General features: G+C 52.4%; 8 protein-coding genes across 8 annotated transcripts; 5 read left to right on the forward strand and 3 right to left on the reverse strand.

Annotated features, from left to right (window-relative positions):
• Positions 1–85: 85 nt before the first annotated feature.
• BO97DRAFT_339711 (sister chromatid cohesion factor PDS5) lies at positions 86–4,858 on the forward strand (the record flags this gene model as incomplete). Its single annotated transcript, XM_025691565.1, has 3 exons — positions 86–442; positions 580–2,259; positions 2,318–4,858. 3 exons carry the CDS (start codon positions 86–88, stop codon positions 4,856–4,858), a joined length of 4,578 nt encoding a protein of 1,525 aa, XP_025553985.1.
• A 131-nt stretch (positions 4,859–4,989) lies between these two features.
• Positions 4,990–5,546, forward strand: BO97DRAFT_257936 (uncharacterized protein). The gene has a single exon (XM_025690883.1). The coding sequence runs from the start codon at positions 5,120–5,122 to the stop codon at positions 5,444–5,446; it is 327 nt and encodes a 108-aa protein (XP_025553986.1). The 5' UTR covers positions 4,990–5,119; the 3' UTR covers positions 5,447–5,546.
• A 1,036-nt stretch (positions 5,547–6,582) lies between these two features.
• Positions 6,583–9,141, reverse strand: BO97DRAFT_339958 (SWI/SNF chromatin-remodeling complex subunit SNF5; the record flags this gene model as incomplete). Its single annotated transcript, XM_025691573.1, has 2 exons — positions 6,583–6,951; positions 7,066–9,141. 2 exons carry the CDS (start codon positions 9,139–9,141, stop codon positions 6,583–6,585), a joined length of 2,445 nt encoding a protein of 814 aa, XP_025553987.1.
• A 1,549-nt stretch (positions 9,142–10,690) lies between these two features.
• On the reverse strand, positions 10,691–11,964 carry BO97DRAFT_403881 (endonuclease/exonuclease/phosphatase family protein). Its single transcript, XM_025694836.1, has one exon. It carries the CDS (start codon positions 11,897–11,899, stop codon positions 10,796–10,798), a length of 1,104 nt encoding a protein of 367 aa, XP_025553988.1. The 5' UTR covers positions 11,900–11,964; the 3' UTR covers positions 10,691–10,795.
• Positions 11,965–13,022: 1,058 nt separating this feature from the next.
• BO97DRAFT_258127 (uncharacterized protein) lies at positions 13,023–14,103 on the forward strand. The gene has a single exon (XM_025690884.1). The coding sequence runs from the start codon at positions 13,158–13,160 to the stop codon at positions 13,743–13,745; it is 588 nt and encodes a 195-aa protein (XP_025553989.1). The 5' UTR covers positions 13,023–13,157; the 3' UTR covers positions 13,746–14,103.
• An 18-nt stretch (positions 14,104–14,121) lies between these two features.
• On the reverse strand, positions 14,122–16,039 carry BO97DRAFT_476262 (uncharacterized protein). The gene is made up of 5 exons (XM_025700465.1): positions 15,475–16,039; positions 15,378–15,414; positions 15,236–15,306; positions 14,793–15,175; positions 14,122–14,717 (listed from the first exon to the last, which is right to left on the reverse strand). The coding sequence occupies exons 1-5, from the start codon at positions 15,655–15,657 to the stop codon at positions 14,222–14,224; spliced, it is 1,170 nt and encodes a 389-aa protein (XP_025553990.1). The 5' UTR covers positions 15,658–16,039; the 3' UTR covers positions 14,122–14,221.
• A 1,227-nt stretch (positions 16,040–17,266) lies between these two features.
• On the forward strand, positions 17,267–19,465 carry BO97DRAFT_468795 (curved DNA-binding protein (42 kDa protein)). The gene is made up of 5 exons (XM_025699777.1): positions 17,267–17,401; positions 17,675–17,758; positions 17,833–17,937; positions 18,002–18,814; positions 18,903–19,465. The coding sequence occupies exons 1-5, from the start codon at positions 17,368–17,370 to the stop codon at positions 19,100–19,102; spliced, it is 1,236 nt and encodes a 411-aa protein (XP_025553991.1). The 5' UTR covers positions 17,267–17,367; the 3' UTR covers positions 19,103–19,465.
• A 2,424-nt stretch (positions 19,466–21,889) lies between these two features.
• On the forward strand, positions 21,890–25,044 carry BO97DRAFT_468796 (putative PHD finger domain protein; the record flags this gene model as incomplete). The annotated part of the gene is made up of 4 exons (XM_025699778.1): positions 21,890–21,990; positions 22,054–22,253; positions 22,330–23,718; positions 23,790–25,044. Exons 3-4 carry the CDS (start codon positions 22,361–22,363, stop codon positions 25,042–25,044), a joined length of 2,613 nt encoding a protein of 870 aa, XP_025553992.1. The 5' UTR covers positions 21,890–21,990; positions 22,054–22,253; positions 22,330–22,360.
• Positions 25,045–25,480: the final 436 nt, after the last annotated feature.

The raw sequence follows: 25,480 nt of genomic DNA on the forward strand, positions 1-25,480 counted from the left end.
ATCAGATCGTATTCCCCTCGTCCGTCCGCGCAGCGCATGGTGTGTTGAACCTTACCCTCATCGGCTTCCCCGCGCTTCGTCCACGATGCCCGCGCGCACTCGTCAAGGTCCCTCCGTCGCGACGGAGGTCGTGGACCATGAAGATATCTCCGGTGGCCTGCGCCGCCTCAAGTTCAACGAGCCGCTCTCCTGGCGCGTAGGACGGTCCGCCATTCCCGTGGCCGACCTACTTCAGCGGCTGCAGACTCTGGCGCAGGAGCTTCGCAAACTCGAGCAGGAGGAGATCGATAATGATTCGCTTAAGAAAGTGTCGCAGGAGCTCGCCACTGCTCATCTGCTGGCGCATAAGGATAAAGGTGTACGGGCTTGGACGACCTGTTGCATCGTCGACGTCTTGCGCCTCTGTGCTCCCGACGCGCCTTTCACGGCAGATCAACTCAAGGTGCGCTGAATTTGCCGCATTCTCTTCGGCCAGGGCTACTTAGCTTCTGCTCCAATTGGGCTCCTCTTGTCTGATGGATGAATGGAACCCGGGGAGTCTCCGCTGATGGCGATGCTAACGTCTTCGCGATGATTTAGGACATCTTTACCTCTATAGTCAAATCCATCATTCCCGCATTAGGGGACCCATCAAACCCTTACAATGCTCAGCATATCTACGTCCTGAATTCTCTCGCGGAGGTGAAGAGTATTGTGCTCATGACAGATCTAGACCACCCAGACAACCTGATCATACCGCTATTCACAAGCTGCTTTGACATCGTCTCTGGGTCCGCGCAGAACTCCACGGGGGAGGAAGTCGCCAAAAATGTTGAGTTTGATATGACGCGCCTCCTGGTGACGGTCATCGACGAAACGCCCGTCCTGGCGGCCGATGTGGTGGACGTCATCGTGGCACAGTTCCTGCGCATCGATCCCCGCGCCATGGAGCTGCCTTACAAGAGAGGAAGGAAAGGCGATACACCGATTGATGCCAAGCAGGGTACGCTCCTCCTCAAGGACTACCCTCCCGCCTACAATATGGCAAAAGCTATTTGCCAAGCATGTCCCGAGAGAATGACTAGCCATATCAGCCAGTATTTCAACAATGTCATCATTGACGCTTCAGCTCCTGCGGAGGGCGCAAATGGATCTTCCAAGGGTGGCCACCGACGGCCAAATCTCGATGACTCGGACGAAGAAGGAGAGGATATCAAAGAGCTGAGCAAAGCACATCGCCTCATCCGAGAACTGTGGAAAGCATGCCCGGAGGTATTGCAAAATGTGGTCCCCCAATTGGAGGCCGAACTGTCCGCAGAGTCTCTATCCCTGCGCTTGCTGGCTACACAGACGATTGGTGATTTGACGGCCGGAATCGGGGTTGCTGGTCCACCCTCGCCTCCGCCAATGGATCCTGCAGCCTATCCACCGGTGACCCTGGCTGAATATGCTCAGACCGTTCCGCAGCCCAGTGTTCTTCTGACGCCATTCTCACCAAAGCCCTTCTCGCAAACACACGGTTCTACCTACGAGAGCTTCCTCAGCCGACGTCTGGATAAGTCGGCTTCGGTCCGAGCTGCCTGGGTGACTGTTGTCGGTCGAATCCTGTTAACGTCCGCAGGTGGCTCTGGATTGAGTGAGAACGAGGAGCAGAGTCTTATCAAGCATGTGGCGAACATGCTCCGTGATGCTGACGATAAAGTGCGTGTCGCTGCCGTGGATGCAATCAGCAATTTCGGTCTGCCTTATGTTGTGAACAAACTCGGAGTTAGCGGGGGCTTCTCGACTCCAGACTCGGTGCTTTTTGTTCTTGCTGAACGAGTCAAAGATCGCAAACCGCTGGTGCGGGAGCATGCAATGAAGACCCTGGCGCGGATCTGGGCTGTCGCGGCCGGTGAGATCGAACGGGACGATGAGGTCGTCGCTCCCCTGCTCAAGGATGGACCATCGAAAATATTCGATGCCTTCTATACAAATGACCAGGATATTCACGTCTTAATTGACCGTGTCCTGTTCGAGATCCTCATCCCGCTCAACTATCCTCCTGTCAAGGCCAAGTTGACCCGCAGCAGCTCTACTCAGTCGCAGAAGCAGAAGGGATCCCAGGCATCGGAGGGCGACTCGGAGGTTGATGTAGACAAGGTCCGCACTCGTCGTATTCTGACCCTTTTGAGGGGTATGGATGACAAGGCCAAGAAGGTCTTCTTCGCTATGCAGGCCCGGCAAATATCGATGAGAACTGCAATGACCATCTATTTGCAGGCCTGCGAGGATTACAACGTGAGTCACACCCGATTAACAGGATTTATGTTTGACATTACTCATTCTCTCGATGCAGGGTGGTGTCATGGAGAAGGATCAAGACCGGATACAAGCTCAGTTGAGTAAAGTCATCGACACACTATCTAAAACGTTCCCCGATCCATCGAGGACATCTGCAGATCTATGGAAGTTCGCGAAGGTGCATGATCGACGTGGCTACCAGCTTATTCGCTTCGCTATGGCCGCCGTCAGCGATTATCGGACGGTTGTCAAGGCCATCAGAGAGCTCGCGAGGAGGATACAGAGTGCCAACAATACCCCGCTACTTGAGACCCTTACACCTCTATTGTATCGCAGCAGTTCGCTTGTGTTCAACCGGAGTCACATTCCGGCTGTCATGAGCCTTTCGAGGACAGACGAGAACGGACTGGCAAATCCTGCCCACGAGATGTTGCGAGAGATTTCCTCCCGCAACCCTGAGGTCCTAGAGGCACAAGTTCAAGAGATGTGCAAAGACCTTGAATCACAGGCGCCGAGCGCCACCACCAAGGATAGCGCTGGTACGGAAGAGATTCTCAAAGCATGCTCCGGGTTCGCAAAGAAGCTGCCTTCCAAGCTTCCTAAGGAGCGGAAATTCTTCCAGGCCCTGGTCAACTATGCGCTTCACAGCCCATCGCCCAAGGCCGCCAAACATGCCGTTTCCATCCTCATGGCTGTCGCCGATAAGAAGGAGATGTACGCCAAGGATCTGATCCACAAGTGTGTCTCAGGATGGACTTACGGATCTGATCGTTTCCTCACCAAGCTGGCCACCCTGTCCCAGCTAAATCTGTTGGCGTCTAAGGAGGCAGATGATGAGCGTGAAGCGATCATCTCGATCTCTGTCAATCAGGTTCTACTCTCGAATCGCTCGCCACAACCAAACGCTGAATATTCGTGGTCAGATGCCGTGGATGACGAGACTGTGGCGAAAGAATGGGCTCTCAAAATCATCGTTAACCGCCTCAGAGCTAAGGTCGTTTCTGACGACGCGGACGACTTCCGTGCCCATGCAGAGCCTGTTTATGATACCTTGAACAAACTTATAATGAATGATGGGGAGCTTTCGAAGAAGAAAGACACACCGGCAACTCAGAAACCGAGACTGCGTCTCCTCGCAGCTAGGTCAATGCTGAAGTTGTGTGCGACGCACGGTATCTGCGACCAATTGCTGACGCCAAAGGAGTTCAACTCGATTGCCCTCGTCGCACAAGACCCTGTCCTAGAGGTCCGGAGTGGCTTCATCAGTCAGCTCAAGAAGAAGCTTGTACAACAAACCCATTTGAGCTACCGTTGGTACACAGTCCCCTTCTTGCTTGCGTTTGAGCCACACGCTAGCCTGAAGGAGAGCACTCTCACCTGGCTGCGCTCTCGTGCAGCATACTTTTCCCAGCAGATGAACGGTAAACGAAGCGACCAGCAAACAGTCATGGAGTCTATATTCTCGCGCCTTCTCTCTCTTCTCGCGTACCATCCCGACTATCCGCCAGCGGATATGGACGATTCCACCGGGATTGAGGAATTGACCGACTTTGCACGCTACATCTTGTTCTACCTTCAAGCAGTGGCCAATGAACACAACCTTTCGCTGATCTTCCACATCGCCCAGCGGGTCAAGCAAACACGTGACGGCATCACCAAATCTGATGAGATCAGTACCCGCCTTCATACGCTTTCCGACCTCGCCCAAGCGACCATTCGTCGGTTTGCCGACATCTACGCTCAACAACGCAGATTCGGTGGCGCAAGCGGCGGCGCCAGCATTCTCCAGACCTACCCTGGCAAGATGGGCGTGCCCAGCTCCATCTTCGCGCCGATGGGCAGCCATCGCGAAGCGCAGGAGGTGGCCGACAAGAACTTCTTCCCCGAGGATGGCGAAGATCTGCTGGACCGCGTCGTACGGTCCGTCATGAAGACCAAGAGCGGGTCTCAGGGGGCTGCAAAGAAGAGAAAGCCTGAATCGAACGAGGCGGGTGGCGTTACTGGTTCCGCCAAGAAGGCAAAGAAAGAGAAGCAGGAAAAGCCGGCCCGGCCTCCGCGCAAATCGTCCGGCTCGGCTGGAACATCCAAGGCGCCGCCGAAGAGGAAGAAGAAGGATGAGGATGGATGGACCTCTGACGGAGGCGCTGGTGGTGTTGGGGCTACCTCGGCTGCTGCTCGGCGACGGAGCAGCCGCGGAGCGTCTAGGAGGGTTAGTTACGCCGATCGAGACAGTGATGAGGATGATATGGAGATGGACGATTGGGATCAGAATCAAGAACAAGAAGAAGAGGAAGAAGAGGACGAGGAGGACGAGGAGGAACAGGAACAGGAGTCCGAGAACGACGAGCCAGCCGAGGCGGCCGCGGACAGCGAGGATGACGATGCCACCAAGGAGAACCACAAGCCCAATCCGTCGGGCAAGGAAGCGAACCAGCCATTAGACGAGGACCTTGATGACGACGACCTCTCAGAGCTAAGCTCCCCATTATCATCGCCGCCGCCCATCTCTCCCCCCAAGAAAGCAGCCAGTGGCCGAGCAGCGCCCCGCGGCAAAGGCAGTGCAAGTCTAGCGACCCGACGATCTTCTCGCAGATGATGACGTTGATGATGATGATGAACCCCAAACCAACCATGTAGCTACTACCAAACTCCTCCCCCCACTGAGAGAGTCACAAAAAGCAAGCAGGACGCATTCACCCATCGCGGATGATGCTTGCGGAAGCGAACCCCAGCCGGGTTTATGTTTCATCTATCTTATCTATCTTATCCATCCATCCATCAATCCATCCATCCATCTCTATATTATGTATGAGGCGAGAAGCTGTGCGTGTGTGTGTTGTCTACTTCACCAGAACAAATGTATAGTGAGAAAGCAAAGCGTTCCGTGAGATTATTTACCATACCATATCGATTTCTTTTTCTATCTTCAACTTCCCTTGAATGGTGTTCCCATCTTTTTTATTTATCTCAAGTGTTCTTCCCATTGTCCAGAGGATTAGGCGTCGTTTTCCATTCGACTGTCGTGTATGTCTCTTGTCTGTCTGTCTGTGTGTGTGTGTGTGTATCTATTCATCCATCCACCCGTGCCATCCATCCTTCCTTACTACCTGTCTATCATTCTATCCATCCATCACTCTACAATACTTGCCTCCATTCTTCGAAACGAGTGACACCCCTGCGTTGAAATCTTCTGTAATGTGGCTGCTAGTGTATCTACTGCGAATCTCCCGTATTTGTATTTACCTTTGCTGAGTATGGCATGAATGCAGTTCAAGGTATCTGTCTTCTTTGCTGAGAGCGTACGGCGGAGATATCCGGTTCGAGTGTTGAGAAACGGGAATGGAACCAATGGGGGGGAGGGGGTGGGGGCAAAGGGAGGTGTTTAGGATTTAATTAGTGGGTTGAAGAACGATTCAAAACTCGAAGGGTGCGTAATGGTCAGGTTTAGTTTGATTGCTTGTGGGCATATTCAGGGATGTGGGTATAGGAGGCTATTTAATTGCTTGTGGACGTAGGTATGGATGTTGGTAATAGCGGTCGTTTGATTGCTTTTGGACATGAGTAGGATGGAGGTATAATGGTCTGGACTGAGTGATCGCTTGTGGAGGTATAAGTCCATGAATGTAGATTTATTGTAAAGAGCTACCTACCTACCTACCTACCTACCTACATGTGATTAATGGAGGGGACCTGAGGGACACCGGCTTGTCGTTGAGTCAGAGACAGACCAGACATTCAGCATCGAATTCGGTATAGTCAACTGAAAACCTACTTACAGTCTCAAGTAGGCTATCACGATTGATTTCAAGGTTCTTACTTAGCTAGGAAATACCCAGCCTACACGCCCTGCTACGGACGAGCCATCCCTGCGTCTAAACTAAATACAGCACGCATGCGCGGTACGTCAAGAATTACCCATCGCCGAGTCAAGAGGGTAGTGTACAAGTCGAATGACTCAATACTAAGATTTATCACGTCCGGATCCAGTATCAAACATTCCGAGGAGAACCTTGTAGGAGTTGTAATAGTAGTTGTAGTCAAAAGAAAAAAGTAAATGAAAAAAGGACCCCATTTTCTTTCCACCAAAAGAAAAATGAACAATCGCTAGAAAATCATGTACATCAAGTCATTGGGGGTTTGATGACTTGTTGTCGGTAATCGGTAGTGTGGGCGGTGTATGGCTTGCACTCAAGAGATGGAGGTTGTTTGATGTAGATGAGAGGGATAAAATGGAACAAGGGAAATGTGTACAGATACAGGAAAGGAAGAATCGCACTCACGCAGAGTGCGCATGCATCCTTCCATCATTCAAGTCATTATTCACTGAGGCGCGAGACCACCTCCTCCCCCCACAGCCGTTCCAGCTGTACCACCTGCCGCCGCCGTCGCCGCCGCCGCAACTCGCTCTTCCACACGCTTCTGATGTTGGCGATTGCTAAGGTGGACTTCGAAGTTTTCGACCGTCATGCCAGGACCAGGGGTGTAGAGTTTGCCCGGACAGTCGTGGCAGCGAATGCGAGGAAGGTATTGATATTTCAGCCGGTGGCTAGGGAGGTTGTGGGGTTCAAGTACTGGCTGCATCGTTTCCACGTCAACGGCCGAGTAACGCATCACGCCTTCGAAGGAGTCATTGGGATTGGAGCGGTTCAACTGCATTAGTGCCGCGGTAAGCCAACTTGGAGGCGGAGGCTAAGTCAAACTATGTTAGTCTGTGGTTGTCTGAGGGCTTTTCATCCTCGGTCAGATTTTGCGGCCCGGGTCTGAGATTTTGAGGAGGACTTATGTAAATCGTTGATTACTCACCCCGGAGACTCCCGGCTGAGGGGGGTGGGGAGCATGTACGGCCCCAATTTGTGGAACTGGCATTGGCCGTGTCGCCGAGGGAGGAGCGACGGGCACGCGAACGTCAGGTTGAGACTGAAGAGGAGCCATGGAATTCAGGGTCGGAGTTTGAACTTGAGGAGTGTTTTGCTGAGGTGTCGGTGGAGCGACGGGAGTGGAACTCGCGAGGCTTGCTATCGATTGTATTCCGTGCGTAAGGTATTGTTTGAACTTCTCCTTCGAGATTTTCAGCTTCACAATCAACTTCTCCGGCTCCTCCACACTCTCTTCCCGGTATTCACGCCTGCGTGATGCGGCTCTCGCTTCGTTGTGAGGCTCGGGTGTGGCGGATTGACCCAGACTCGCCCGTAGCGCGGCATGTGCTGCGGTAGCGGCTCCTCTCATGCCTCGCGTGCGCGCCGTACCCTGGGCCAAGTGAGGTCCAATCGCCGGAGATGCTGCAATTGAGGACTCGTCACTGTCCGATTCCTCTGACTCGTCCGCTCCGTCGCGCATGCCAACAACAGCACGTCGAGTGCGACTCGAGCCAGACCGCTTGAACACATTGCTCTCATCCATAGAAGCCGCACAATTTGGTATGACTGTCGAGACAATCAAAGTGCGGATAGTACGTTGGCGGTCCTTGAGATCAGGCAGCGCCGGCCCACCGCGACGATTGACGGACCGTTTCTGTCGGCGCTGGTCTCGCGAGATCGACACTTCTGTCCGTTCAAGCTCAGCTTCATTCAGCTCGTACAAATATGGCGTGAACTCCTTTGCCGCCTGGAAAGGTCTGAAGGAGGAAGGAAGAGGGGAGGGGAGGAAGGCGGTCTTCAAGTCGGGATCGTCAATCGGGCGTCCGTCGAATGGATGGGAGAGGATATAGAGTGATTTGATGAAGAGCTGTGATTGTTCCCGAATCGAATGTGCAATGGCGGTTGTGAATTCACCGGAAAGGGACAAATCGTCTGTCATTCGTGCTGCAAAGTCTTCCGGGGAGTTTGAAGGGTCATTAATGTCCCATTCAAACTGATCGATTAATGTATGCTGTCCGATTGTAATATTGAGTTTGACAAGAATGCGCATCTCATCATTCTTATAGGCACTGTAAGGAAGATGAGGGTCTAGAGGATCTTCTTCCATGAAGATCTGAGGGTAGTAGTCGCAAAGTTGTTCCTGTATACTCTGCGAAACCATGCGCACTAGCGGAGCGCACGTTTCCATAGGAAGACCCAAGTCTTCTACGAGCTTCTCAGCAAACAGCTCTGGCGAGACCACACGGTCATGGAGATTCCACGTGAAAGTGTCTCGAATTTTAATCTTCTCCCAGTCAATATCCAGTCGAATAGGCACCAAGTCTTCCAGTTGTTCGCTCTGCGTTTTCAGATCTTTGCGAGAAACCCGGAGCTCTCGTGTCCGTCTGTTCCCGGGACGACGACGGTTTGCTGGGTAGAGCAGCTGGGGATGCTGATTCCGCAGATCTGTGCGAGCATTTCCGAACCCTTCATACCCTACGCCGTATAATGCTGCGGGATTAAGGTGATTCTCGCGCCGGACCGCCAGAAAGTAATCCCGCTCAGCGCGTTTCTGCTGTAGAAGTTCGTGACTGGGGTTCTGCCAAGCTGTCAAGGCGGAATGACGAAATTCGCGGTTGACGTAGTCTTCGAGAAGGATTTTATCCGCTGGAGTCTCGCGCACGCGCACTGGCAAGCTTTCCATAGAGGGCGAGGCTTGTATGACGGAGCCGTCTCGCGATCGTTTCCGGCTAGATGCTGATCCATTGGCGGTGTTTGGCTGGGAATTGGGTGACGGATTGCCATTGGACGTATCGTGGCCTGATTCGTTGGATGCAAGCGAAACGCCCGAAGCTGCAAGGACGGCTTTCGCATTTTGTTTACCCTCCGCGATAGCATCAGCTCCGCTTCCACCTTGGCCCGTCGACGAATCCGAGGCGACCATGGTATGGTAGTCCCGGCTTATGTTAGACAAGCCGGAGCCGTCGTCAAATTGCGAATCGGAGGGAAAATGTCCTGTTTGCGAGGTATTGGGAGACGGCATCATCGAAGAAGATAGGTGGTGAAATCAAGATCGTTAGGCAAGACTGGAGAGATACCGCTCGCGCAGACGGCTCGATGATCCGCAAGCGACACGTTCAACTCGAAGATATAGGCGAATGAGGACACGAGTCTGTTACGATAGCATCCTTAGGAAGACTCTGGGTTGAGCACAGCCAAGTCAGTCAACTGGTCTTTGGTAATCCGCAGCCATCGCAATAATGAAGACGCGACGGCGCACCAAAATTGAGGCACGAGACATTGTGGGTGAAACCCCAGCGAAAGGGCGTGTCGCAACACCGCCACCGGTGAGTCGCTCTCCGTATCATGGTCCAATGCGGTTCAGCATCGCGAAAAAAAGCTATGGGGGGAAGATCTGCGCGAAGCTGATGGAGCGAGGTGGAGAGGTGGATGACCAGCTGGGAAGGAGTGACATACCTGCCAGCAGAAGGGCCAAGGGAAAGAATAGGTAGAGTAGGATGGGCAGAGGGGAAGGAAGGAAGGTAGGTAGCAGAGGGTAGCACGGATGGCACGCGGGAGAATCAAGGTAAAGATACAACTAACCAAGAAAGCCACAAGCAAGAGAATGGGATTGAATGGAAGACGGTGATACCAAGCAGACGAGTCGGAGCTGGACTCAAATGGCCGATGGATGGGAAGGACAGACAGGAGTGGATGGGTCTGCGTGCCGGGTCTGGGTCTGGTCTGGTCTTCTTGTCTTGTCTTGTCGGACTGTTCTGTCTGTCTGTCTGAGAGAGAAAGACGGACGGGGAGGCTAATCAGCTGACGCCCACTCCCGTAAGGTTGCTGCTGTCGGTAGCTTCGGTTCAGCGGAGCGAAGCTTGCTTCTTATTTGATTATTTCACACTTCGTTTGATATTCAAGTCGTCAATAGATCGATGACTATTCGTCACGGACCAATCGCTCAAGAGAAACCAGTGTGGGGGGGTCGGGAAAAGGCCGAGTCCATCAGATAAAGACGCGATTTGGATGCGGGAAAGAGAGGAGAGAAAAGAGAAGAAAGAGAGAGAGGGAAGAGAGAAGAGGAAGAGGCGAGAGAGGCGAGAGAGAGAGAGAGAGAGAGAGAGAGACAGACAGACAGACAGACAGACAGCAGCGGAAAACCAAAGAGAAACCGCCGTTACAAGTCTCTGTCCTCTGGCCGGGCTCCCGGGGGTGAAGCAAGAGTCGTTCAGGGGACAAAATGGGAAGAGCCAGCCGCACCGTGAGAGGTTTGACTGACTTTCCAGGGCCTAAAGAACCCTTCAAGGGCCTTCTTGAAGCTATTCAGACTCATCTTCATGCTCCTCATCTTCTGGTCCGATCCCAACCTTTCTTACACTTGTTATTGTATCGACTTGGTAATACCGTCGCTCGTACTGTACGGTAACCAGCGCGCTCCCGCGCACTATACCCATTCAGGCCATCATGTGACATTACACCTTCCTCTAAGCGGTAAGCCGGCCTTCCGCTAGCGCGATATTATCTCCAACAGTGGATCGGCTCTTTCGACTCCATACCAAACTACCTGCCAAGCATACCGTGTTTTACCGTATGGACAGACCTGGCTTTTCCACCGTTACTCGTCCGGTTATTTCCAAATAATTGCGTAGAAGGAGAACAACTCCAGCCAGAATCATGGATCTCTTCTCGATCTTCTACTCGCCCAGCAGCACATCGACCACCACCGCCCGGTGGTCCGAGTTAAAAATGCCATCCTCGAACCGGTTCTCGAGGACGGCATACCCCTCGACCGTCCACGGCTGGCGACCGTGGCTGCAAACCTTGTCGGCCGTGGATTCCAGCAGAATGTAGTCAATGCGGGTGGGAGGCTGTCCTTCATAGCCAAACCCGGTCCATGTCACATAGTGGCCGTAATGCTCCGTGGGTGCCACCAACTTGGCGGCATCGGCCAGGGGCGATTCCGGCGCCGTCAGCACGGTATAGGCTTCCTGGTCCTCCTGGCTGTTGAAGTCGCCCGCGAGGAACACGCCCGAGATGCTGCGTCCCCCGAACGGCGCGCTCCTCGTCCGGTACTCCTCGACCTTGCCCAGGATGATATGGGCTGCTTCATACCGGGATCGGGACCCCTGGTCGTCGAGATGCGTGTTCAAGGCCAGCACGGTGCGGCGGCTCGCGCGGTGCGTGAAGACGCCCACCGTCACGATGCGCGTCGAGGCCGCATCCCAACTCTTCGAAGGAACGGAGGGAGTCTCGGATAGCCAGACCGTCTCCCAGTCTCGCAGCTCCCAGACGGTCGGTTGGTAGAAGATCGGAGAATACTCGCCTGCTTCAAAGCCGTCGTCTCTGCCAACTCCGATGTACTCCCACGTTTGGCTGGCGGAGTCGGAGTGCGAGGAGTTCAGCCCGGTATGTATGTCCACCAGTTGGTTGTGTAGGACCTCCTGTAGACAGATGAAGGCGTTCTGATGGCGGGTGTTATACTGTAGCTCGTTTAGGAGCAGCTGCCTCCGTTCTGCCCAGGGTCGCTCACCCTTGAAGGGGGATGAGGTTGCATAACGGATGTTGTGGGTCAGGATACGAAGGGGAAGCTTTGCTGCTAGTTTCATTATACAGCCGAGGGGACAATTTGGAAGATGCGATGTACTCTTACTGAAAAGAAAGTTGCTGTCTAAGAGGGTTGGTAATTCGACATCGAGGACGGTACCTGGTGAGTAGAAGAAGGGGGGGAAACCGGAGAATGCGGAGAAAGCTGAGGTCACTGCCGAAGGTCCGGTGATTGGACGTGCTGCATGATTCATTGTGCTGCGCCAGGAACTTGGAAGTTGGAGAGAGAAGCAAGATTAGGTAAAGTATATCCGGTTACTGATTCGAATGTTTAGAATGGGCAATTCGGCATTACAATGGGAACCTGCCCTTCTTTTTGACCATTTTTACCCCGTGGCGTGATATGCAAATAGCTAAGATGCGTGCACCAAGACTATCATCGTTCATTACTAGTTGGCCTTCTGAGTATGCCATCACCATGCGAGTCACAAACCCTCTACAGTGTTTGTAGTAGCTACGCACGTTGAGATAATGTTCGCGTTGATAGCTTCAAAGGTTGAGACAACACCAATTTGTCCAACGAATGCACTGATGACCCCGAAAGATAGCGCTTTGCAGTATCGTTCTACCAGGACGACGTCAAGGACTTGATACTCAGACTTAAAAGCCAGTGGCGTGCATTATCACCTCCTATACCTAGCTTGTCTCGCGCACGGATAGGGTGTAACGCTTCACCATCTGTGAGCCCTCGTACAGAATAAGTAGCACAGACAATTGCTCCAGTCTGGATACTCAACTCTTATGAAGACGACTGCGAACTTCGGAGTTCAAAGGTGACACTCTAATGGAATGAAAATTGCTCAGCCGAGTCCGGAGTCTCGTTGCATCAGGCAATCCTTTGTGGCGGCCTCATAAATCCAAGTCAGCTGATATGTACTCTGCCCACCTTCCGGAACCTCTTTGTCAGGACTAGCGATCATGGCGTTCACGACAATCGGGAGCGGGCACTGTTCGCAGTGTGCTGCCTCTCCTCCACGAAGGATTCGGGGCAAAATCCACCTGTCAAGTTGAAAACCTCACTTTTCCCTCGCTGTCCTCGTGGTTCTGACACCGCGATCCTGCAGGCGTGAAGCTGCTTCTATTTTGCGGCGCATGGAAGCGTATAACCGGGCTTGAATGGGCCATCGTAGCTAGGGGACACGTTCGCAAAAGGAATGAATGACTGAGCTTCGAGAAATGCATTTGGCTGGGCTAGGATGAAACATGGACTCCGTAAGCTGCCATCGGTTTAACCCCGCCGCCACGCGATACGGCTTCTATGCTTCTAGCCTTGCGCTAAAGAACATCCAACCCCAGTATATCAATGGCGATCCATTCGACATGTCTGTTCAATTAGCGTTCTCCACGAGTTCACCGCTCTTGTTTGCTGCGCCGCGATTTCGGAAGCATATTCGGTTGGTCCGCTTGGCAATGTGATCGCCGGAGGCTTTCGCGGTATTGGCTTGCTCTCTGATGAGGGACCGTTTTCTCAACGCGACGTATTCGGCTCTCGTTGGGCCTAAGCCCGGGGACTTAATGCGAGCTGATGTCCGGATCGAAGTCGAGCCCCAACCAATGGGGATAAAGAAGAGGAGACCGCTTTGTCGGGTTCGGCGAGGCGAAGACGCAGCCTGGAGCGCTGTGCCACCGCCAAAGGACGAAGGAATCGAGATCCTAGTTTTTAGAGTTCAAGATGAAACAGCCGACAAGAAGCAAAGTTCCGAAGCAAGCCCTTACAAGAACATGACTACCAGTCCTGTTGTCGGGAAGGTCGAAAGAGTGGAGAGATCAAGAGAGCAGTCGGACACGTATGTTTCGCTTGCTGGTCCACGAGGCAGTATGAAGGTGGTGCTGCATCTGCACCCTGATCCTGATGAGTGGCTCGAGCAACCAAGTATGTTGAGCATTGATTTTGATTGCGCCTTAACGGCATTTGTGCAGTGCTTGCTGAGGTGTCGAGACACTACATTACAGGCATTCGGGATGATTGATGATCTTCATCTTGGTGGCTGTTTGGAAAAGATGGATAATCCTTACTACAAGAGAAAAAGAAAAACATAGGAAAGGAAGGTAGAGCAGGTGAGAGGACATGGGCTCTCATGGTGGTCATGAATAGCGTGGCAGCCCAAAGGCCTTCTCGTGTTTGACACTGTAGGACTTCGCTGCAGGTCAGATTTTAGTAAAATGTGATGATAGGTTTTCGGCAGAGAGACCGCGTGAGGTTCGGAGTCGGAGTCGGGAGGCGGAGAGGTCGACGGGCGACAGGCGAGAGAAGAAGGCCAGCCACCATCGGAGCGGACGTGCGCTGACTGCAGCAAAATAGGTGGTTATTGAAGCCACGAAGAGCGCCATTCAAGCAAATCTTACATCCTCCTAGTAGTTATGGCCCCCATCTTCTTAATCTAGTTGGAGTAGGACTTCGATATGAGGCTGTTGTATCCATTCAAGCCGATCTGGTGCCAGTCTCCCTTCGCTTTACATCCTACACACGCTCGCAGCATAATCGTCAAAATCATTTGCGTGTCATGGTCATAGCTTCATTGATACAGAGTTGATGGAGATTCTGTCTTGGCCGGTGACCGTTCAATGGACCATCCTGTCTGCACGCGCACCTCCCCCGGCTCCAAGGCTAGGGCAGAGCCAGGCTGCTGTGCTTGCCCTGTGGCCTCCGTCCAGCAAAACCCAAGTCCTCGCATCATCGATCGCGAGGATTGAATCGATCCTGTTTCCGCCAGTGTCGCTTTCGTCTTCAGTGGTGCGGTACTGCCGCCAGTTGTTAGGGTCCGCATTGAACCCAGCAGATAGGAAGATCCATCCTTGGAGTGGTGGAGCGAGGTATTCGCGATGGTACGCAAAGGTTGGCAAAGACTCAGACTGCCACATAACGGCGCCAGAACCAATGCATTGGCCACAATCATTGCCGCTGTCCACTCAACAGTGAACCAAACCACAACCATCTTGCCGGCTTCATTGAAGTTGAGGAAATTGGTTCTCGCCAGAGTGACGGTCAAGATGATGGCAATGGCAACGGCGCTAATTAAGGCTCGGTTAGAGAAGTTGAAAGTTGCGATGAATGCTTTTCCGTTGCACGGCTGGAGGTATACATACAAAGCCCCGATCACATAGACACCAGCAGTTGCCAATCTCTGCGACCGCGTCAAGCTCGTTTTCAAGAGCATCGGTACAGGCAGAATAACGATAGCAAAACTCGTCGCAGCGTCAACAATACCAAGGCCTGACAAGACATGGTTGAGATTCACGCAATGTCCGACGCTTAGATGCGGAGTCCAGTTGTATTCGAATGGGTGGCAGGCCAGAAATGCAAGAAGGAACCCCGACAGGCTCCAGAAGGCACATATTGCCATCGTTATCCAGACAGCTGCCCGGGAATAGGTCGTTGGCGTAATGAAAACCTTCTGAAGGGCTTGCAACAGACTGCATTTCACCAGGCCTAGCCCTATGGTATATGCCAGCCGGATATAATAGATGCACTATGGGTCGGTCAGTACCCCGTCGCTCACCAACAGGGGTTGTTATACTGGACTATTTACCTTGAATGCAATGGTGAGCCGCCAAGCTGGGGTTTGTGAGATCGGGTAACCGATATGACCGATGGTCAAAGCTGAGCAGGAAACAGTGTCTGGGTTAGGATAATTGCGAGCCATCAGTAGATAGGTAGGTGAGGTGCCATACCGAGAAAGACTGTCACCGCGCTTGAGTAGTACAGAATCTGATATTGCTATATTAGCCCACTCACGATCCAGATAGGGTGATATAGCCTGGTTCCTACCAGCGATATAAGTGCGAGATATTCCGATGCTTGGAAGCGCTGTCTTCGCATGACCAATGTGTAGAACCGAAGCCCCATGGTCATGGTCACTAGAAAGAGACAGAAAGCCAACGTTATGGCAATGTCTTTCCCATCCCCGGAGAGCCCCGTACACTTGTCGACTGCATCCCTGAGAGCAAACATAACGTGTAGCGACGACTATGGGAGATCACTTCGTTCAGGATTGTGAGAGAAAAGGCGAGACATCGAGGGCTCAGCAATATTGGCTTCCGAGCTCGAGTAGCTGCCTGGCAAGGGGCGTGAGAAGGAAGAATAAAGAAAGATTAGCGGACCATGTCCGTATTAATGCCATCTTGTTATGTTATTAATCTTTTCGTTCGAGAATACCGCCCCCAAGCTCTTCTCAGAAATTGGGCTTTGTCGATGAGTAGGGCAAACGAAGAGCTGCAGCTAGGCGGATCACCTTGCAGCAGTCACACCCACGCGCGGGGCCGATGCTGAGCCACGAGGCCAGGCGGTGATTCCTTGCTTGCATGATGGGGGAATACTAGCATTTTTACTGCTGACAGCCGACAGGATTTCATTAATTTGACTCTCATCCCTTTGTTGAAGATTTCTAGCGAGAAACCCAAGACTGCTACCTAGGATTATGTCATACACCACGGAGTCTCCGGAGTAGATCCTTGCCAAAATCACGCGGTATGTTGTACAGGATAGTAAGCACAAAGATGTCTGACGACAGTACGAAGTTCTTGTTCTAGATGAAGGAGCGTGAGGCTCAGACAGAGAAGTATCCCACCCTCTACCCCGGCTAGAATACTTTGTTGGGTAAATAGTATCGGATATATATATTCAAGTTGTAAAGAGAAGCCTTCGGCCCGGGCAAATACTATTGCGCAGTTGATCTCCCCAACTCCGAGTCGCCGCCCCCGAATACTAGTACATCACAAACGCAGATTGAGGGAATAGTCGTAATATTCCTGGACAAGGTTCTGATGCATCTAAATGTTGACTATGTGGCTCGTACTTTAGGTAGACTCTTCTGCCATGCATGTTCATACCATCTATTAGGCGTAAAAAATTAAGCTTGGCAGAACAAGATCTCAGCCTATTGGCGCTGGCCTCGCTGAAACAACAACGAACTCACTGTCCAGAATTCAATTGCATGCGTGGTCAACGCCAATTGGCGCCTAGCAAATTAGCAGCGACAGGAAAGATGGGTTTCTGATCTTAAAGCTACAGTATAACTGACGAACAAGTGTTGATGAAAATTATCTAGGTCTGCATAGAAGGAAAGAATATGGCTCGGTTAACTATCCACCGTAGCATTCGTCAGGGCGATGAGGACGATCAGTGGCGACGAATGAGTGATGTCATGCACAAGCTTCAGCTCGACCTTGGGCTCATCACCCTAAAGAGATACACTCTGGGAATTGAAAGACAGGAGATGGCAAGCAATGGCTGGAAGCAATTGGGAACATACTTCCCAAGTCGAGCTGAAAAGCTCTTTGCAATGCGAAGCTTCTTTCCAAGGATGCCATTGGGCCTGGGAAAAAAGTGATGACGGCGGGCGGTCGGCCGTGGGACGGAAGGTATTGGCAGAACCAGCTGTTACCGAGCCCTACTGGTTGCCAACCTGCAAACCCCCACCATGATGAGGGCAAAACGCTGGCAAAAGCGGGCAAAAGCCCCCGCCGTGGTGGTTCGTAATGCGTAATACCAGCCAGCACACGACTTACTCCATCGAACGACTAGTCGAAGGTTCTCCAGCTTCTGTTCCAAGTCCATTTTCCCTTCTTCCCTTGAATATTCCGCAAGACCTACTGTCCCAAGAGTCCCTTGATTAGTATCATTTCCTCGTCCCCCGCGCGAGGATCCTCTAATAAGCACACAATGGCTGAGACTCAGACTCAGGCCCCCGAGGTCGGTATGTATTCACCGTGCTCAATACCTACTACCTAACCCCTCTTCCCTCCTACCAATTTAAAAAAGCTCCGGCGTTTGTGGGTTCCCGCTTGGTTTTCATCGTCATGGATCAGGCTGCTTTGGACGGACGGCGCTGCCAGCTTCAACCACCCTCAATCGCAACGTTCACCTGGCTGCCACAATTCTCTTCTGAACCCTAGCACATAATTTTATGCGGTTTCCGAATGCTTTCGTTCTTCGCGCGCCGACTAGCCGCTAACTGGATCGATCCTAGACTACACCCTCAACAACCCCGACACCTTGACCAAGTACAAGACCGCCGCTCAGATCTCTCAGAAGGTTCTCGAAGCTGTCGCAGGTGTGTTCGATCCCCCCGATGACTTCGTATGCAAGTTGTCGCATAGAATTCTGTCGTGCTAAGCCGATTTTCAGGATGGTGTGTTGAGGGAAGCAAGATCGTCGAGCTCTGCCAGAAGGGTGACCAGCTCCTCGACGAGGAGATTGCCAAGGTCTACAAGGGCAAGAAGATCTCCAAGGGTATGTCACCCCTCCCACCGAAACAGTAAGAATGTCGGTAGTTAACGCGAATCCGTCGTAAAAGGTATCTCCCACCCGACCACTGTCTCCCCCAACTCCTATGTGACTCCCTACACCCCCCTGGTGTCCGATGCCGCAGAGGCCGAGACCACCCTGAAGGCTGGTGAGGTTGTCAAGATCCAGCTTGGTGCTCAGATCGATGGCTTCGGAACCATCGTTTGCGACATGGTCATTGTTGCCGACAGCAACTCCTCTTCCGATGAGGTGACCGGCCGCGAGGCTGACCTCATTCACGCCACCCACTACGCCAACGAGCTTCTCATGAGACTGCTGGTCCCCGCCGGTCTTCTGGCCAGCGGAACTGAGGAGGAGAAGCAGAAGGCTGCCGCCCAGAAGCCTTACACTCAGGCTCAGATCACCCAGCTCATCGAGAAGGTTGCCAAGACCTACGACTGCAATGTTGTTGAGAACACCACCAGCTGGCTGTTCCAGCGTAACGAGATCGAGGGTGAAAAGAAGATCATCCTGGCCCCCGGCACTGGTGTCAAGGGCGAGGGTCTCCCCGACGTCGGCGAGGTCTGGGGTGTTGAACTCGGACTGTCCCTCGGATCTGGAAAGGTCAAGACTCTTCCCCTCCGTGCTACTCTGCACCGCCGTACCACCACCACCTACGGTCTTAAGCGTCCCAGCTCCCGCCAGACCCTGTCTGAGGTTGTGAAGAAGTTCGGTACCTTCCCCTTCAGCTTGCGCCAGCTGGATGACGAGAAGGCCGCCAAGGTTGGTGTTGTCGAGTGTGTCCGTGGTGGTGTTCTGAGACAGTACGAGCCCGCTGGTGATGCTGACAACGCTGCCGTGTCCCGTGTCTTGTCTACTATCGGTATGCCTTGTCTCTGCCCGCGTAGTATCAGCTTGCCGTGATAATTAGGGCGGTTGCGATTGAGAACTGAAACTGACCTTTTTCGTAGTCATCACCAAGAACGGTATCACCCGTCTTGCCGCTCCCACCACCCCCGATCTTACCAAGTTCAAGACGGACAAGAAGATCGAGGACGCGGAGATCCTTGAGATCCTTGAGCGCCCCTTGGCCAAGTCCACCGGCTCCAAGAAGAACAAGAACAAGAAGAAGAAGACCGCCAAGAAGGACGACTCCAACGACGATGAGTAAACGCATCGTTGCATCGGGCCTCACTTGACGCAATTCCGGGACCATGTTTTGGCTCACATGATTGCATATGACAACTGCTCGGGGTGAGATTTTGGTGGCTCCAAAGCCCTGGCCATGCCCGCCCTGATGGTGCTTTGTTTTGAAGTTGAAGCCAATTGGTTCTTCTCAAAGATCGGAGAGTTGTCGGAATGCTGAACACCAGAGACAAGCCTGGCGGGAGAGATCTCTCCCTCGCAGTTCCCTGTTGAAAACATGTTGTCACATAATCTATTTCAAAAAGAGGAAGAGTTGTATATGTCCAGTGAAACCAAGCCAGATACAGAAATGAACTTCACGATAGCTGCTGCCAGCTGATTTCTGCTGAATTCTCGGATCTCTAGCTCCTCATTTCTATGCTTAGCGACTAAACCAGTCTCATATAGATCAAAGTAAGCGGCCTTCAAGCCTTCGAGACTCGAAGGCGAATGCTCTTCTAGTACTGTGTCTCCGATCTTTGCTTCGGATAGGATAGGATAGGATAGTGTTGAGCACCACCCCCGCTCCCTTCACATTCACTCCATTTCTGCCCTATCCTCAGGATCTTATTGTTGAAATCCACCACCGAGCTGCGCCTTATCTCCCTCTACTGGGATGGATAGCTACGAAATCTCCAGGATAATCGGTGGTGGTCCGGTTCCTGATCATCCGGTCAACCGATCAAGCATCGCCCCCCAATGCTTCTACCCCCCACACAACGACAACAAGATCGGGGTTTCCTTCAGTGCCAGGAGAATACCGCCATTCTGAAAAGCACAGATGCCTTGTTGCAGTGAACTGTAGGAGATTATTCCGAAGTCCTCAAGTGGTGTACATATTACCGGCCGATGGGCCACGCCACTAGAGAACAGCCAGGCATAAGGTATTCGAGTCGGAGGACCAAATGTACGCGATGTGCCCAGCTTTTAGGGATCTGTAGAATGCAAGAGCCTCGCTTGTTCGATTTGCGTGGACGTGTTGAGTCGTTGAGCGTCAGGATCCAGATGGACAGGGGCCAAGGAGGCAGTGGGCCAGACTGAAAGAAGAACCCGACTGACTGCTTTTTCATTCCCCGAACCTCTCCGTCTTTTTTAACACTTCCCTCCCCCATCCCTCTTACATCCAGACTTGCAAGCTTGTGTTGCAGACTTGAGATTTCGTTCTGGTGTTGGTGTTGCTGCTTGCCGGGTGAATAAGACGTCTCTGCTCCCTCCCTCCATCTCCCTCCCTCTCTCTCTCTCTCTCCCCCTTCGACTCGGCCCACATCCTTCTTCAACCCCGATGTCCCGAGACTTCCTCAATCACCAACAGTAACACTCTTGTCTTCCTCTTGTCCAAAGCAGACTTTCTGCTTTTCTTCTTCCTAGGTTCTGCTTGAACTTTTCAACACATCTTCCACTGCATGTATCCTGCTTCTCGCTGGCTTAAAAAGAGTCAAGCTACACCTACTCCCTCGCCCGTCTTGCACGGCGACACCAAAGCCTTTGCAATCTTCTGTTATACACTTAAGCTGTTTGAGAGCATTATTTCGAGACTGCTTGCATCTATCTCGGCATTCAGAGCTGCTACACGTCGCAAGCCATCCGGTGTTGCTGCCACTACACGATTCTCCCTGCATCACACGCTTTTCTACCTGGCTGTGTTCCCTACTCTTTCGCGCCTCTTACTCACATCCTAAATCCATTGTACTCGAGACTAAGACTTTCTAAGGCCCTGCTGGACGCGTCCTTGGATCTTCTAGTTTCGCTCTCTACTAGAGAAGCCGCTTCGTGCTTGTCAGACATTGTCCTCTTTTCGTCTGTTGACCTCGAGACTTGGAAAGTCAACTCGACCGTCCTCTTCTTCTGATTTCCCAACACTTTCAACATATCCTCGATATTGAGAGGCCCCTCGCGTCTGACGCGCAGCCCTTATCTCTCTATTTGTGATCAACGGATCACAGCTTTGGAACTTCGTCTTGCAGACTTGCTGTCGCGTGATCATTACCTTCACTCATCTGCTCCCTGCGTGAGTCTTCTTGTTTCTCTACCTAGACTGTATCAGAGGAGTCCTTGGACCTGCGTGACTTGAGGACGTTCTGTCTCAAAATCTCAAGTTTGATGTTTACTTGTTTCCATTCTTGTGCAATCACTTGTGAATTCCCTATCCTTGAACCTTCCGCCGCCGCCACCATTCTCATTCTTACTTTCCTCTGTGATACAGAGTGCTCTTGTGGTTGAAAATCTGTTTCTTGCCCTGACTCATTGACTTCTCAAAGTCAACACTTAACCTTGTTGCCTCAGCTTCCGCGACTGGATCGTGACTTCGCCAGAGGGCTTGGTCGGAATCTTCAGTGGCAGACAGAACACATAGAAAGCTCTTTACTCATCAGACCCTACCTTGGTAAGTCACTATCCCGAGTCGCGAATTGCAGCGCCAACTGCTTTCGTACGCTTTCCCAACCCTCTGTCTTATGCTAGACGGAGCAGTTATCTTTTCTTGATGATTCTGCTCAAGAAACTTTTTCCCTTCAGCATGTAGACATACAGGCTGCTCATGTGAATAGCTCTTTGGTCCTAGTCGTTAGGACTTCATCGTGGGCCAATATTGTTGGTTGGGCATCAGCGTTGGCGAAAAGCCTTGGGGACCAAATCGTTACTGACCAGAACACAGGGCTAACTGCTCCTTTGAGCAATTCTCAGATTAGTACCTCGAGGATCGCCAATCTGCTGCTAGCCTCTAAGCTGCTAGTGATATTGGCCGCGCAACCGAATTCAACTTGTCTTTGTACAGGTGACTGGAAACCTAAGGCTGTGCCCTACACGGCCATTCTACGCTCGTGTGCAGAGACCTGTAGCTAAGAAGCTGCCAAGAGGCAGTATCTATCATCAAAGGTAATTTCCCCTACATAAAACTACTTTTCGGACGTTTCATCGCTAATCATTTCCTTTTCGTAGGGCTAACGAGCCACCTTTCGTGGTTGTGGCAGCTTCCGCAACAAACCCCTTAGGAGCCTGGTTGGGGTTCCTCGAAAACTTCCGGGCGAACTCCGCGGTCCTTCTTCCTTTCTTCAACCCGCAGACTGCGCGCGGGCTGGCCTCGATTCCAACCAGCCACGCTGGGCACGCTCGGTGTTCGCTTGGAATCTTTTAACCTGGTAAGTATTGTTCTCACATGATTTCAAGCTGTTTTTAAAGTCTGTCGTCACTCCTCAGCTAACCCAGCGTCTGCAGCCGTCGCACCTCTCGAGCCCTGTCTACAGCGATGGCTCCGACTCTCCGCTCCTCTTCCTCCCGTATTCACTCCCGACCCACCACACCATCTGATGCGCCGATCATGGCGAGTACAAATACTTCCGTCCCCGAGTCTACAAGGCCCAGCAAACAGCGGCGCACGGGCAGGAACACTCGCGAGACCACCGACCCCCCACAGAACGCGCCGGAGCAGCAAGACAATGGAGGCAAAGACTGGGCTGAGCCCCCTGCTAGAGTGCCGGCCCCTAGTTATGTGGATAGCCCATGGTCAGGTCACTGTGACAGTCGCAACCCGGTTCTGAGCACAATGCGCCCATTGGGGGCTCGCCCCTCGCCGGCCGACTTGCGGAAGGTCGGCTTGATGCCCAAGCCTGTTGCACCCATAATACCTGCCAAAAGACGGTCTGGCGTCGAGTCCAACGAGCCCGCCCCACAAAAGCCCAAGCCGCTCATCGATATTTCGGCTTTTGGGACAATCCCCATACCCACTTCGGCGGACATCAACGTGGAGAAGCTCAAAGTGGCTGTCAGAGAGGCCCTGCGCCTGGCAATAGAGACCGACAACCGTCCAGTAAGTCGCGGGCTCCTACGCCTGTGGGAATCAAGTGGCAGTGATCCCTTCTTGCTATCTGTGTTAGAGGGTGTATGCCAAGGAAATCCTGGCTCGCGCGAGAAGTCAGCGTTTCAGAGCGTCATGCGGGCCGCCTGGGATGAAATCAAAGCAGAAGAGGCTCTGGCGCAGGCAGAAGAAGAAAAAGAAGAAGAAGAAGCAGAGGTCGATTCAATGCCAACTGTGCCTCGTGCTCGGTCAGCTAGTAGCGTATCATCCTTATCTTCGTTGAATACATTCGAGGACGCCGATGCAAATGGGGTCTCGGCACAGCTCTCTGAGTTGGCCCCTGGATTGAAGGCTTCCCACGCAAAGGGCAAACACACCCGCTCTGCGGGCATCCACAAAGGCGCAACAGATCTCACAGCTCGCCATTCCATGCCCCCAATCACGGTCAGCTCCCAGCTGAAACATGCTTTGGAAGAGGACGATACACGGTCCGAAGAGCTAGACAGGATAGACAGGGTCAAACGAATCAAACTCCAAACCCCACTGCCAACCATCGTGCCCCCTGAAAGTCAAGTCAGGCCTTCGCATCCAACTGATATTCCAACCCCAGTCCGCTCACCCACTCCACCTTTTGTGCACCCTTCGGCACCAACACCTCCTCCAGCTCCTTCAGCTGCTCCCGCCACCTCAGCCGCTTCGGTTCTACTAGGCCCTTCCACAGCCTCTTCAGGAGAGAATGCAGAAAGCCTTCCTGAGAGCCGAGCTAGTAGTGAAGCTGGTGACAATCGTCGACTCACGCCGACCATGGGGTAAGCCCTGCGCCCCTTTCTTACCCCTTCTTATGTACTACTGATATGTCTATATGCTGACATGCTTGCAGTGATGATAGCGAGTCCGAAGAGGAAAGACCTGACAACGATGAGGTCTGCCATGAGTGCAACAACATAGGCAATCTTCTTTGCTGTGATGGTTGTACTAACTCATATCACTTCTCATGCCTGAAGCCCCCACTAGATCCAAATAACCCTCCGGAGGGGGATTGGTATTGCCCCAAGTGTGCCATGAGACGGTCATTTCGCTCTCTGAGTAGCAAATTTGATCAACGTTTTGGCAAGAAGGAAGTCAGGGATTTTCAACTTCCAGCACGTATCCGGGATCATTTCACTGGTGTCAGGGTGAACAAGAAGGACGGTCAATCATACGAGGCCATAGTCCCCATGCCGAAGCCGAAGGGGCGACGAGGTTACCGCAGCGGCACCTACGACGATTCGCATCTTTTCAGAACCGCGGACGCGCTAGGAGCGCCCATCTTCTGTTTCGCATGTGCAGGCAGTGCCGCTAGCGGGCGGCCTGTTATGCAGTGCGATGTTTGCCCTCTCGGTTGGCACATGGACTGTCTCGATCCGCCTATGGCCGCGCCCCCAGCCCAGGTCCCAGGCAGTGATCTTGCGTATCACAACTGGATTTGCCCAAACCATGCATGGCATGATTACGTCTACGTGATCAAGGACGAAGAAGGCTATGATGTTCACAGGCGCATTCGCCGTCCAAAGCACCCTCGGATGGTCGACATAGACGTTCTCCTCTCCGATGACGAAGTCACCCAACTGGAAGAGCAGGAAGAAGGCAGCATTCGGTACCGCGTGTCAGAGCATGGACTCAAACACACATTTATCACCCAAGTTAAAAGGCCAGTAAACCCTACAGGCTGTCCTCCGGCTACCCATACTGACTCCGCGGACAGGGAAAATGAGGAGTATAAATTGCTGAAAGCCAATGCGAACAAATTCCTTCAGCAGGCAAACGCAGACTTCGCCAAGATCATGTCAGGCGCCCGCGCTGCCTTCCCAACGCAAACACCCTCGGTGGCCGACGAGCCTGCAAGCATCACGATTTCAAACTCTCGCACGGCTGCCGAACGCCAGGCTGCAGTCAATCTTGTCGAATTTGCTCAGCGGGAGCACATCGGCCCTCCAGATGTCAGTGACAGGATGAGCTTGCTCATCGATCAACTCCGTGCCAACGCTCCAGAAATTCGTCCCTCAGCAGAGACGGAGGTGGCGTCATTACAAGCCCTGAAGGCTCTCATAGACCGGCGCATCCAGGACTTGTCGGCTCAATCTCAACAGTCATAATTTACTAGAACTTGGCCATCGCCATGGTCTCAACTTCAGGATCAACATCCAAGCAATCAAAGAACGCTCGAGAGGCGATTGCTTGTTCTCTTTCATAAATTCGCACACAGGCTATGCATATCTAGCCATGATGACGATCTGATACGATGTTTTGTTTATTTTTTTTTCTCGCTTTTACAATATTTTTAACAGTGAGTTATCCTTGTAACTGAACCATTAGTTTCGTCAAGCCGCGCCTAACCCAATTACCACCAGGCTTTGGCTGCAAACAGGGCCACGAAAAAAACCATTCAGCTCAAAGCTGCAGACACATGCCTAGCCTTCAAGGCATGTGTACTATCTAGTACTTCCCCAATCTCAGGCGTATCATGAACTCTTTGCATTGGCTACCAGGTTTTGTTTTCTTTTCTTTTTGACGACAGGTTGAATTTTACGG

The sequence above is a fragment of the Aspergillus homomorphus genome, assembly GCF_003184865.1.
Source record: "Aspergillus homomorphus CBS 101889 unplaced genomic scaffold BO97scaffold_7, whole genome shotgun sequence".
NCBI lineage: Eukaryota > Fungi > Ascomycota > Eurotiomycetes > Eurotiales > Aspergillaceae > Aspergillus > Aspergillus homomorphus.